The 13,941-nt window shown below is 39.4% G+C and overlaps 1 protein-coding gene across 1 annotated transcript; it reads left to right on the forward strand.

Annotated features, from left to right (window-relative positions):
- Positions 1-10,169: 10,169 nt before the first annotated feature.
- Positions 10,170-11,346, forward strand: LOC119570967 (zygote-specific protein 3-like; the record flags this gene model as incomplete). Its single annotated transcript, XM_037918488.1, is given in 2 exon segments — positions 10,170-10,555; positions 11,271-11,346. Coding segments are annotated over 2 exon segments (109 nt in total), but the record flags the coding sequence as incomplete, so codon positions are not given.
- Between the last annotated feature and the right edge of the window lie 2,595 nt (positions 11,347-13,941).

Raw genomic sequence — 13,941 nt, forward strand, 5'->3', positions numbered from 1 at the left:
TACAGATACGCAGAAGAGAGCAGGGTTATTATATTCCTGGCTCGAGTCACTTCAGTCATATACGGCATTTGGGTATAGGATCCCCCCGTTATTGAGGTCTGCCGTGCAAAGCTAGACATGTACCTCGGCAGTTCAGATTTCTGACCCCGAGAAGATTTGCTTGATAAAAAGTTGGCGAATATTTTTTTTTATGTCACCATTCATTCATGCGTACATTCTGTCGCATATCATTATATGTTGAATTCAATGTGGTAGTTGAAATAATCTTAAATAGCTAGCATTGCTAATTTACTTCAGTTTTGTTATAGTGAACGTTAATATTCGTGTTTGTGATTCATTCTCTGTGTGAGGTCACTCTCGCTTTCCCTCTCATTAACGCTAGCTGTCACTCACACACGCATACACACACACCTTCACCTCACTCACACACACAGGACAAAAGACACTGACCCTTTTTCATTAATAAGGCTGGTTGCTGTCTTAGTGACGGCGTAAAGATTTATTATGTAGCTCTTTAGCCCGCAATTTTGTCAGTCGTGACGAGTGGTTCGTACATAATGTACAAGTTACATCTATTTCTTATCTGTGTGATGACTATGGTTCAAATAGATCTTCGCGGATCGCCGATGTCGTTCCCTTATCTATTCTCATATCTATCAGAGACGGTGGGTAGTTCAAGTCAGGTCGGACCGCTACTGACGTCTCCCTCTTCTATTTTCTTCTTTATCTTTGTAAAAGTAAAACACACACACACACAAAAAAAGACGAAATTAGTTAAAAAAAAACAACATTAAAAACCGCAAATTTAATAAATAACCGGCTAGTGGTAGATAACACCCCCTCTTCTCTGTTGCCTTTCTTTTTCTCTTACTCTGGCCTTTATGTGTATGATCTGGCTCCCCGACTATATATTGCAGTCGGACCAACACGGCACCGAAGGAGAACCTGCAGCAATTCCGGTCACCTTACGATGCCGTGGGAAGGACGTCATCGAAGATCGCCATAGGCCCGCGGACCAAGATTTTCATCAGAAAAGGTGTTAAGCCGTCCCAGTGTAGTGGACGGGCGTTGCCTGCCGGACTCCTCGTAGACCCAGCGAACCAGCACCTTTGCCGCAGGTACCAGTCGCCCCAGGATGCTGTGCATAGGCGACGCCTGGCTGACGCCTGCAGATCCGGTAAACTCCAGGAGCTCGTAGCGCAGGTATCAGCCGCCCCGAGATGCCGCCCCTGCCCCGACGCCCGTAGATCCGGATGAAGATTACGAGGACGTGTGGACGCGAGAAGGACCTGGACGAGATCTGTGAGGACGTGTGGACGAGGACGCCGCCGAGTTAGGCCTGGACGAGGACTACGACAAAAGGAGCGGCAGACTTGGGAGTGTGAACATCAAGGACGGACAGACTACGCCAAGGACCAGGAGGATGAGGACGACAGGGACGAGCAGCCACAAAGATGCACCAGGACGACGCACGAGAACGAGATGACCAGCCAAGTTAGGTTATCCTTGAAGGCGCCTCGAGGGCGAGGCGCGAGTAGGTGGCCGAGCAATATAGGATGTGGATAATTCTACAGGATGTGGATAATTCTATTTCGGGTACCAGTGGACCACGTGGCTGTTTTCCACGTGGAGCAATCAGTGTAGCAGACGGAGCCAGTGACCTCACCTCGCTCCCCCCCATGCTTCCTGCAGCTGCTGCTATCGCTCCTCCAGCTGGAACGGTCACTACTTATACCGAGAATGACCTAGGCCTCAGAGAGTTCGTGACCAGCGCCCGACGCGGTAAGGTCAGCTCCGCCCTCTCCCTCCGGGCGGGCTGCTCCGACACCGCGGCGCTTTAACCCCTCTAGACAAGTCGTAGCATCGTCGTAGCGTGTGTTCACCCCTTTACGTGTGTTTTGCGATACTGCCAGCTACTGTACTAGAGTACGCATACCCGTTATACTCTCTCTCTCTGTCGACCCATTGTTTCTCTCTCTTTGTTTCTCTCTCTTTGTTTTTCTCTCTCTCTCTCTTTCTCGACCCGTTTTCTCTCTCTCTCTCTCTCTCTCTCTCTCTCTCTCTCTCTATCTATCTATCTCTCTTTCTCTCTCTGTCGACCCGTTGTTTCTCTCTCTTTGTTTCTCTCTCTCTCTCTTTCTCGACCCGTTTTCTCTCTCTCTCTCTCTCCCTCTCTTTCTCGACCCGTTTTCTCTCTCTCCCTCCCTCCCTCCCTCCCTCCCTCTCTCTCTCTCTCTCTCTCCTCTCTCCCTCCCCCCCCTCTCTCTCTCTCTCTCCTTCTCATCTCTCTCTCTCCTCTTTTCCTCTCTCTCTCTCTCTCTCCTCTCTCTCTCTCTCTCTTTTTTGTGTGTGTGTGTGTGTGGTGTTTGTGTGTGTGTGTGTGTGTGTGTGTGTGTGTGTGTGGGGGTTGTGTGTGTGTGTGTTTTTACACGCACACACCACAAAACACACACACACACACACACCCCACACACCACGCAACACCCCACACACACACCCCACACACACACACATATAAAATATATATATATATATATATATATATATATATATATATATATATGTATGTATATATATACATATATGCATATACACACATACATACATATATATACATACACATACACATGCATAAGCATGTATATATAATTACACATATATACATGTATATGCATATATATATATAATATATATAATATATTATATTATATAATATATTATATATTATATATATATTATATATATATTATATGTATATATATAGTATATACATACAAAACATATAAAATGAGTAGTTGTGTAAGGGACATCTGTCCTACTCTCCATATGCACATGATTTGTGTAAAAAGGAAGTAGGTTAATGACCCCTGGAAACCACAACTGATTAACGTAACCGAGACCGTAACCGGAATCATAAACCATAGTTAATGATGGCTAGCATGCACACCAGACTACCTTACGGTCGTTCATGGCGCATCATAGCAGAAAGTAGGCATAATTAAAGTGATTATCATAATCAATGATCAGAACTGGAAATCATTAACCGACTCTAATGATATATAACAGGCATAGGGTGTCCCTCCCCTCCTCTCCAATACAGGCGACTGGACAGAATGACTCATCTTACCCATCACAACAAGAAGTAGGTTAATGACCACTGAAGTGATTAACGTAATCAATGTCCGTACCCGGAGTCATTAACCATAGTTAATGATGTCTAACACACACAAACAGATACCTGGAGGACTCCCTCCCTTCCCCTCCTCTCTTAAACAATATGCTTGGTACCACAGATGATCCCACCCCATCCCATCAGCACCCCCTCTCCCATACCCCCCCACCCCCGTGCCGCAATATTCATCATGTTTAAACTTGTACCTGGATCGATAATGTACCCTGTTACACACACGAGTGATCACCCCTCCTAATGAATGAGGCTATAATAATCCAACCCGATGTCAGGTGTCACATTTGACCCACCTCCATCATCACCACCCTCCCCTCCCACAATATTCATTGTGTTTGAACTTGTACCTGGTTCGATAATTGACCCTGTTACAGACAAGTGACCACTCCTCCTAATGAATGAAACTACGTGAACAAACATTATCTCTCCTGCCTAACTGTTACAGAGATATATATCGTGCTCTGAATAGGTTAGCCGACGAAGAAGGTAGGCGATGACATAGGTAATTTATCTGTTGAAAGATTGCAATAGAAGATTTAGTAAAAATAATTTCTCAGGCAAATAAGTTGATACTTTTAGGCATTTTAGTTTTCTTTATATAAAAGGGTTATATTGTAAGTCTATCAAAAACATCGATATTGAAGATAATGCCCATGGTCAAAAATCTCTGCTTTAGGTTAATTTGTTTGTGTCTTCGTCCAGTACACGAACAATTATAAAAGTTTTATAACATGAGGAGCAAAACAAATTTTCCGAAAGGAACTAAATTTTGAACAAAATGTAATTTTATACTTTTGTACTTTTAAAAGCACATATTTATTTTTTGATTTTCATATAATATTCGTTATTATTTATTTTTACATGTAAGAGGCTTTATTTACTGATAGATCTTTAGATATTTCAGTATTTAGGCCCACATGGTATCCGCCGATAATGGCCTTTGGTGTAGATGCGACAAATAATTTTAATTAATCAGTCAATCGATCAATGAACATATTTCTGAGACAAAGTATGTTAACAGTTTTAGGTATTTCATTTATTTATTTATTTATATAGCAAGGTTATATTGTAATTTTATACAAAAAAGTATATATATTGATACTATACATAAGCATTATTTGTCATTTGAGAATAATTTGATATAATATAAGCATGTAATGACTCAGATGCGGTCGTTAGTATTTATAAGCTTCTATCAGAATGTGAATGCTCCTTCCGACAGAGGAGATTTCCGTAACCGATAGAGGTGACGTTTCCGAAGACAGCAAGTCGTCTCCTGCTATCATCGTATATCTGTCTGCGTATAGGAAATATAATGGCGAGGAAAGTGAGAAGTAAAACTTGAATGAATGATGGAATTACTAAGTTGGCAATCTGTGCAGATTCGATTCTGATAAATGATCAGAGCACACGTTTGTAAATCTTCCAGATTTTTTTATTGGGGTGTGTATTGCTGTCATACGAGTTATTTTTTTTTTTTATACTACCAATTTTTCTTCGCAAGGAACTTCCAAGCTTGATATGGCTATAAGCATCACTAATTCTAAGTCAAACCCTGTCCATACATATCATGTTATAAGTCATGTTATAGCTACATTTATTATTATGATCACCAATTTTACTTCCTCGCGGTACATACAGCATCACGTTTAGTCGAGGGACGAGGAGGGAGGAGCATATGTAGGAGAAGAGGAGAGGGCCCGCCAACAAGCCATGACATGTTTGATAGGGAGGGCGGGTTGTGAGCTAGCGGAACGAACAGGTGTGTAGAAGGATGTGGTACGAGAACCAGCAACAGAGGCATGCCGTTCTAGAACTTTCTATCTATCTAGAACATGGGGATTTACCTTGGTCTGATGACTGAAGGGTGCGATTTCCGTGGTAGGTATTCATTAACTATGCAATTCTGCATGAAAGTAGGTGACAAAACTACCTCCCTGGCGTCGCTCTATTGTCTGCCTCTTCCTCACTTCCCCCATCCATTAATGGCCTAGTATGTCGGTGAGGTTATTATCTCGTGGCGAGTAGGGGTATTCGCTGACGCCTGTCTGCGGTCGTTCGTCATCTGGGTATTGCCCAGAGCATCATCAGAGTTTAGGAGGACATCTTTAGATAAATAAGACTTTAGAGCATGGGTGAAAATTGGCTTTTTGTTAAGGATGGTAGAAATACGATAACGTTTTAACACTTGCCATATATTTGCCAGGTCTGAAAAACTGCTTTGGTCATATACATATACTTCATTCACCCTTGCATTTTAATAAAAGGGCATTTTTCTTTCTCTAAGTTAGGTAAAAGGAAGTTTTTCCCTCCCTTATTATGAGGTTATGTGATTTTTTTTTGTTCCGAAACAAATGCCATTTAGAAAACATGGCTGTGGTTCCTGCCTTTTTTCCCCTTAGGACTGTGAATTTCAACCCTTTCTCCATAAATTACCTCCTCGAGTGTATGTTGCTCGTCATATACACCTTTACTGCCATGTAAAAACAAAAATATATAAGACGCATAACAAGGAAAAGAGATTACCTTTATTTTTTTTATTTTACAAAGAATGGTTCGATTAGGAAAAGTAATATATAGTTGTTGATAACTTGGTTTAAAAAAACGCATCAAACATTATCAGTTGGAAATTTGCATGCTGTCTGCTAAGGTCTGTCGCATTGAGGGTGTCATGTATATTTTTACTCCCTCGGGTAAAAATACCCATGGTCAAAATTCCCTCTTCAGGTTAATTTGTCTGTGTCTTTGTCCAATACACGAACAATTATAAAAACTTGATGACATGAGGGGCAAACAAGTTGTATTACTTTACCTCATTTTTTTCATATTTCATAAAAGTTTTGATAGAGTCAGTTGCTAAAAGGGGGAAATGTGTTAACAATTAGTTAGAACCTTCTTTTTGTACGTGTTTTGATTTTTTAATAAAAATTGTTTATAGAGATCTTTAACTGTTTTCGCCACTCCATCAACTAGTGACATAGTGAAAAATTATAGGCGAAGGATGTTAAGACATACCAGTGTTTTCTTCATTTAGCATGATTGTATATTAAGTTATTCAGAAAATAATGAAGAGGTCGAGTAGTAAGTTTTATTCAGTGACGGTGTAAAAATATTTGTCTCTTTGTGAAGGGAGATTTAAGAAAATATATGCATGTATTACTTAAAAAGTGGTGTCTGAATGCGCGTTTCCTGATGAAGTACATCATCGTAGTCCGACGGTGAGGTGACCGTCTCCGAAAGATAGCAACTTATCTAGCCTCCTCCCCCATCTCTTACTGCATATTTGTAGACAGGTGAGAAAGACAATGGTGGGGAAATCGAGAAGTAAAGTTTGGTTGACTTATGCCCGTTAACAAGGTTATTTGTGTCCTTTTGCAATATTTTTCCCGTTCTTGTAGGTGACAAAAAATAATATTTACTAGATAAATGAATAAAGTAACCAACAATATTTGTTACCGTTACATCGTTCTTTTTCTTCCTATATGCTTGTAGGCAGGTATTATGGCCAAATTTCGTAGACGAGAGCAAATTACTGAAAAAGCTAATCCATCTGTAACTTATGTTTGCACTGGTCTTTTTATATCAGAAAGGGAATGCACGGTATTGATATGCAACCTCTCATGCATGGATATGCCTGTCTGCATATAGTTATACATATAGGCCTTAAGGGAAGCTGAATACATTCCCTGTTGGAGATTGCAGAAAATTGAGAGATGAGGTAGGAACATTGTATTGCCCCTTGAGATTAATTAGCAAAACATAACTGAGTCGGCACGTGGATACAGGTGATGACCCTAGTTGGTAGATAATTATCTGTTCAAGCATAAATATGAGGGGGAAACCTGCCTTTGACCAGGTGCAAATATGTTGAAAACCCTATTAATTCTCTCTAAATAGAATAAAACCAGCAACTTTTCAATCTATTAGGTAATTAACCTGTTGTATAACCTGCTATATAAGCCTGGAATTTTCAAACATATGAAATAGTGGTAATTTAAACAAAAAATTTAAGCCTGTTACTTTTCTTTTCTTTGTGTTCTCGCGTGTTCAGATGGGGTGTTTTTCGTAAGCTTGAATTCATAATAAAAGGCATATTGAGTACAACAAGAGTTTCATGATCCTTTTCATTGAATTGTATTTTTACTTTGAAGATGCCTTTGGGATGTAAGAACGACTAGTATAACATGTTAAAAGATGAGAGAAGGCCGCAAGCTTATCAGTCGTCCCGCAAAATTAAGTAATTTCTGTTGAGTTATTCTTAATAGGCCTTTGATATATTATGCATTTGTAATCATTTTAAAGATATTGATTATAGTCTTTTTGAGTATTTTTTTTTTTTTACATATGTATATGGGTGAGAAATGGACTTTGTCAGATTCATATTTTTTTGTCTTATATAATGTGAACATTATCAATCTCAGTATGGGTTAAAGTGGATTTCCTTTTCTTGTTTGGTTACACCTCAAAACATCATTACCTCTGAGCAAGAAGAGGTTAGTATTATTGTCGTTATATGGAACTCGACCGATATAATTTGTGTTTGTGTCTGTTTGTATGTGCTAAAGTTATGTTTGAAGACAGTAATAAAGGCATTAAAGCAACGAATTTTATAATCCTTTTGGCTGCAATGAATTCTTATTATTGGGATGCTTTAGAGATTTAAGTTAAACTAAAATCATGTCGGAAAGCTAAATGTAATTATCTGATCAATACCAATGATCCCTTTCAGATTAATATTCTTAACCCGTATCGCATCCTGTGACTAGCTGAGAATACCAATTTTACCGTCTTTCGACGACCCGTGGGTGAGCACGCCGTGTCTGGTTGGGGTGAGGGTGGGAGGGAAGGGGAACTCTCTCTCCCTGTCACGGTTATTGATTATGTCATGCTCATTGGCTATAGATATGATCACTCACCTGTAACACTTCAGTGCAGGGCTGTATTATCTCCTTAAGCAGGACTTGTGGGACTGTTTATTTGCTTCTTTTTCTTACTATTATTGCTTTGTAATGGGGTATGGAGGAATGTGCGGCAGGGGCGGTAGGAAGGAGGGGTCACCTGTTCTAGGGTCAACACCTTGAATTTGGTCATTACCTGGTCTGACTTCTGTCCATCCTGCGGTAGGGTTCTTTCCCTTGTGCGGTTATTTGTTATTGGTTATGAGGGGTGATCACTCGTCTGTAACACGGTCATTTCTCGAGTCAGTTACAAGTTCAAACATGAAGTATATTGCGGTGCGAGATGGGGGGAGGGTCATCTGTAGCACCTGGTATCGGGACCTTTGCCTATGTCAGCAGCTGGATATATGTTTGTTTGTTTGTGTGTTTCTTCTTCCTCTTATTATTATTATTATTGCTTTGGATGGGCGGGAGAGGAGCCCTTCAGGTGTGCAAATTTTCGTGGAATTATTCTGCATTGCATTGGGTCAATAAGAGCCAATGATTAACCTAATGTTTGTTTGCATAGATTCATTCATTAGGAGGGGTGGTCACTCGTCTGTAACAGGGTCAATTATCGATCCAGGTACAAGTGAATATTGCGGGGCAGGGTGGGAGGGGAGGGGGGTGACGATGGAGGTGGGTCATCTGTGACACCTGACATTGGGTTGGATTATTATAGCCTCATTCATTAGGAGGGGTGATCACTCGTGTGTGTAACAGGGTCAATTATCGATTCAGGTACAAGTATGATGAATATTGCGGCGTGGGGTGGGGTGGGTGGGTATGGGAGAGGGGGTGCTGGGTAGGAGGGGTGGGGGGGTCATCTGTGGTACTAGGCATATTGTTTCAGAGAGGAGGGGGGGGAGGGGAGTCCTCCAGGTGTGGTGTGTGTGTGTGTGTGTGTGTGTGTGTGTGTGTGTGTGTGTGTGTGTGTGTGTGTGTGTGTGTGTGTGTGTGTGTGTGTGTGTGTGTTAGACATCATTAACTATGGTTAATGACTTCGATTACAGATTTTGATTACGTTAATTACTTTCAGTGGTCATTAACCTACTTCTTGTTGTGATGCGTAAGGTGGAGTCGTTCTGTCCAGTCGCCTATATTGGAGAGGAGGGGAGGGGGAGGGACACCATGTGCCTGTTAGATATCATTAGAGTCAATTAATGTATATATATATATATATATATATATATATATATATATATATATATATATATATATATATATATATATATATATGCATATACATGTATATATATATATATATATATATATATATATATATATATATATATATATATATATATAGATATATATATATTATATATATATATGCATATATATATTTTTTTTTTTTTTTTTTTTTTTTTTTTTTTTTTTTCAACAGCCATTTATTCCACTGCAGGACATAGGCCTCTCTCAATTCACCACTGAGAGATTTGGCAGTACCACCTTTTCCTGGTTGGATGCCCTTCTTAATCAACCGTGGTTCAGTGCGCTAACAGGTATGCCACGGCGGCCACTTCCCCTACGACACCTGCGTTTTACTTCTCAAGGCGATTTGATGTTTTCTCGCCGTCAGATTGGGCTCGAGCGGGCAGTCAGAGTGCAGGCATTTTTACGACTGCCGCGACGGGGAATTGAACTAGGGACCACGAGGGTCGGAGTCCACTGTTCTAACCACTGGACCATCGTGGCAGTCATATGTATATATATATATATATATATATATATATATATATATATATATATATATATATATATATATATATATATATATATATATATATATATATATATATAATATATAATATATATATATATATGTATATATATATATATATATATATATTTTTTTTTTTTTTTTTTTTATGAATACATACATGCACACACATATATACATACATATATGTTTGTAGTAGGGTATGTATGTGTATATATGTATATATATATATATATATTTATTTGTGTGTGTATATATATATATATATATATATATATATATATATATATATATATATATATGTTTATACACCTGACACCCCAGGACCTGCTAATTCTCACACATATCTTCCTTAAAGGGCTTCCAGACATACCGCATACACCCCTCCACATTGCCAACAACAGCCCTGAGTCCTCTCATCTGCCCCATCAGCCCTAGGTCCCTGCAAGGGCCATTCCTCCCACTCCATCCCCTGACTATCTCGACGGAGGTCTCCGGCCATCACCCCGCCGTTTTGTGTGCTACACACATGCCTTACCACGCCAATTACAACCTCCCGCCTTATTCCCGTGCAGCAAGGACACAAAGAGCTCACTTGCAACCCGCAGCGCCAACTGGCGCAAGGACACCGCCAACGCTTCAGCAACAACCGCAAGCTACACCCCAGTGGCTACGATGGCTGCCTCGAACAGCAGCAACGCCAGCCTCGTAAGTACCCCTTGGCATAGCTTCGGGGATCTGAGGGAGGGGGTGGGGGGCAAACACAACGAATGAAGTAAATGGGGCAGTGGCGTATATGGGACAGTGCTGTAGTGGATGGGGCAGCAGTATAGTGGATGAGGCAGTGTTGTAGTGGAAGGGGCAGAGGTCTAGTGGATGATGCAGTGGTGGAGTAGATGGGGCAGTGGTGTAGTATATGAGACAGTGGTGTAGTGGATGAGGCAGTGGTGTATTGGGTGGGGTATTGGTGTAGTGGATGGGACAGTGGTGTAGTGGATGGGGCAGTGGTGTAGTGGATGGGCCAGTGGTGTAGTAGATGGGGAAGTGATGTAGTAGATGTAGTGGATACAGAAAATAGAGCAGGAGAAAAAATTAGGTATACAGAGCAAATGAATAAGAGAGAGAGATATAGAGAGATAGAAAGATTGACAGACAGAAAGACAGACAGATAGAGAAGAGAGAGACAGAGACACAGAGAGAAAATGGGTTAGACCGAGTAAATCTCCTTATTCACCCCCATCCCCTTCCCCATCTCCATCACCACCACTGTCATCCCCATCACCACAACCATCATCCATGATCCATGTGTTCCTCCCTTCCTATGATGACCCTGGCATCCTCATGCTGCTGTGCGATGAGAGCATGTGTGTCTGGTGCCTCGAAGTCCGCCTACCGATGAAGACCGAGTCGCCTTCCCTTTCAGGTCGCTCTGGTCAACGCCGGCGACGCAGGACTACGGGCCGCCCTCTCCGCTGACGCCCGCGCCATGTTCTTCAATGGTAAGCATCAGAGACCAACACTGTTCAGATAGGTCATTCATGGTAAGTTCATGTATAAGCAAACATTCACTCTGACTTACAGACACGCAGGAAAAGGCACACTCATAGGCAAACACACACACACACGCATGCATTCAGACACACATGAATATCTATGTATCTGTAATTATAGTAATTATACAAACACAAACATAGATATGAATATATATGCTTAATGTCAAAAGAGTATGTATGTATGTATGGATACGTATAAGGTTGTGTGTGTGTATATATATATATATATATATATATATATATATATATATATATATATAATATATATATATATATATATAAAATCAAAGATCCTGTAACTAAAATATGTTCAATGTACCAACCAGCTTGCCCGTATCCGAATCTTTGATTATGGTGTCCACGTAATAAATCAATCTTGAAACTTTTAATTTATGCAGGTACACACAGTAAATATAGTAACATTTTATGTTGTGATATATACTGTGTGCATGTCTTTTAGTAACCCGGACGTTTCAAGGTGAACAGTGTTGCGAAATATGATGGCTCATACCATACGCTTTGTGAGTATTTGTTTGAGTATTTGTTGTTTTCCTTCATGTCAAGCAAACAATAATGAAAGACGAAAACTTCGTTTTCACCGATTCGAAAAGGGTAAGCTGTTATATTAAAAACAATTGTATATTCAACTTAAACAACTTAAAACAGTATAAATCAGTTATCGAAACAAAACTATTGGTATCACACTTATTTATATAAGCTATTGGCTGGCAATCATTTTCTCCACAAAAATCCATAATAACAATCACCAAATGTAATATCAGCAGGTAAAAAAAAACATTACAATGTATAAAAATAGCATCTGACTGGCAGAAAGTATATAAAATCAAGAAAACTTGATATATTTCAGGAGTCTAGTACTATGAGTGCATATTGTACCGTGTGGGTTATAAGAAAGGCATTTATTCTATAATGCTCTCTAAATAGAATAAAACCAGCGACTTTTCAATCTATTAGGTAATTAACCTGTTAGTTTTATAAGCATGAAAGGTGCAAACATATGAAATAGTGGTAATCGCATTTTACATTTACACATACTGCATTGGAGAGGAGGGGAGGGGTGTTGGTGACATTAGAGACAATTGCGCAAGCACGAGTTCTCCTTCCACATCGCCTACACCGTATACGGAATTGACGCAAAATATGGCTGAGGAGGAAAGTCTATCGCAGACGATAGATTTATCATTTTGGTATTCACCTTAGCAATATTTGCGTGTACTACCAGGTAAAAACAAGAATATCTGATGTAGACGCATAACAGGGAAAAAGAAAGTACCTTTATTTTTGTATATTTTGCAAAGAATGTTTTGATTAGGAAAAGTAATATATAGTTGTTAATAACTTGGTTTAAGAAAAGATTTAAAAAAACACATCAAACATTATCAATTGAAAATTTGCATGCTGTCTGCTAAGATCTATCGCATCGCGGGTACCATGTATATATTTACTCCCTCGGGTAAAAATACCCCAAAAGTCCCTGCTTTAGATTAATTTGTATGTGTCTTTGTCCAATACGCGAACAATTATAAAAGCCTTATAACATGAGGGGCAAACAAGTTATATTATTTTACCTCATTTTTTTATATTTCATAAAAGTTCTTGGTTTTGATAAAGAGTCAATTTAAAAGGGGGAAATGTATTAACAATTAGTCAAAGCCTTCTTTTTTTGATTTTTGAAGATAGAAATAGTTTACATGGGTCTTTAACAGTTTTCGCAACTACAGCAACTAGTGACATAGTGAAAAATTATAGGTGAAGGATGTTAAGACATACCAGTGTTTTCTTTATTTGGCATGCTTGTATATTAAGTTATTCAGAAAATAATGAAGAGGTCGAGTAGCAAGTTTTATTCAGTGTCGACGTAAAGATATTTCTCTCTTTGTAAGAGATTTAAGAAAATATATGTGTGTATTCACTGGTGCAGATACTTGAAAACCCTATTAATGCTCTCTAAATAGAATAAAACCAGCATCTTTTCAATCTATTAGGTAATTAACCTTTTAGTTTTATAAGTATGAAACGTGCAAAGGTATGAAATATTGGTTATCACATTTACATTTACACACAAAATTTAAGCCTGTTATTTGTGTTATCGCCTCTTAGGACGTGTGTTTGTGCAAGCTTGAGAGTCATAATAAAGGCATATTGAGTGAAGTGTTTATACAATGGAAATAGAAAAATAAAAGTATATATCGTACAACGCGTTTTATAATCCTTTTCGCTTAATTGTTTTCTTGGTCTGACTTCTGTCCATCCTGCGGTTGGGTTCTTTTCCTTGCGCGGTTATTTGTTATTGGTTATGAGGGGTGATCACTCGTTTGTAACACGGTCATTTGTCGAGTCAGTTACAAGTTCAAACAATAGTTATACATATGAGCCTTAAGGGAAAGTTGCATTGTAGATTGTAAAAAATCGAGAAATGAGGTAGGAACATTTTAGGAAAAACACTGCATTGTCCCTTGAGGTTAATTAGCAAAACATAGCCGAGTCGACGAGCGGGGCAGGTAGTGACACTAGTTGGTA

Source organism: Penaeus monodon, unplaced genomic scaffold (genome assembly GCF_015228065.2).
Source record: "Penaeus monodon isolate SGIC_2016 unplaced genomic scaffold, NSTDA_Pmon_1 PmonScaffold_46, whole genome shotgun sequence".
Taxonomy (NCBI): domain Eukaryota; kingdom Metazoa; phylum Arthropoda; class Malacostraca; order Decapoda; family Penaeidae; genus Penaeus; species Penaeus monodon.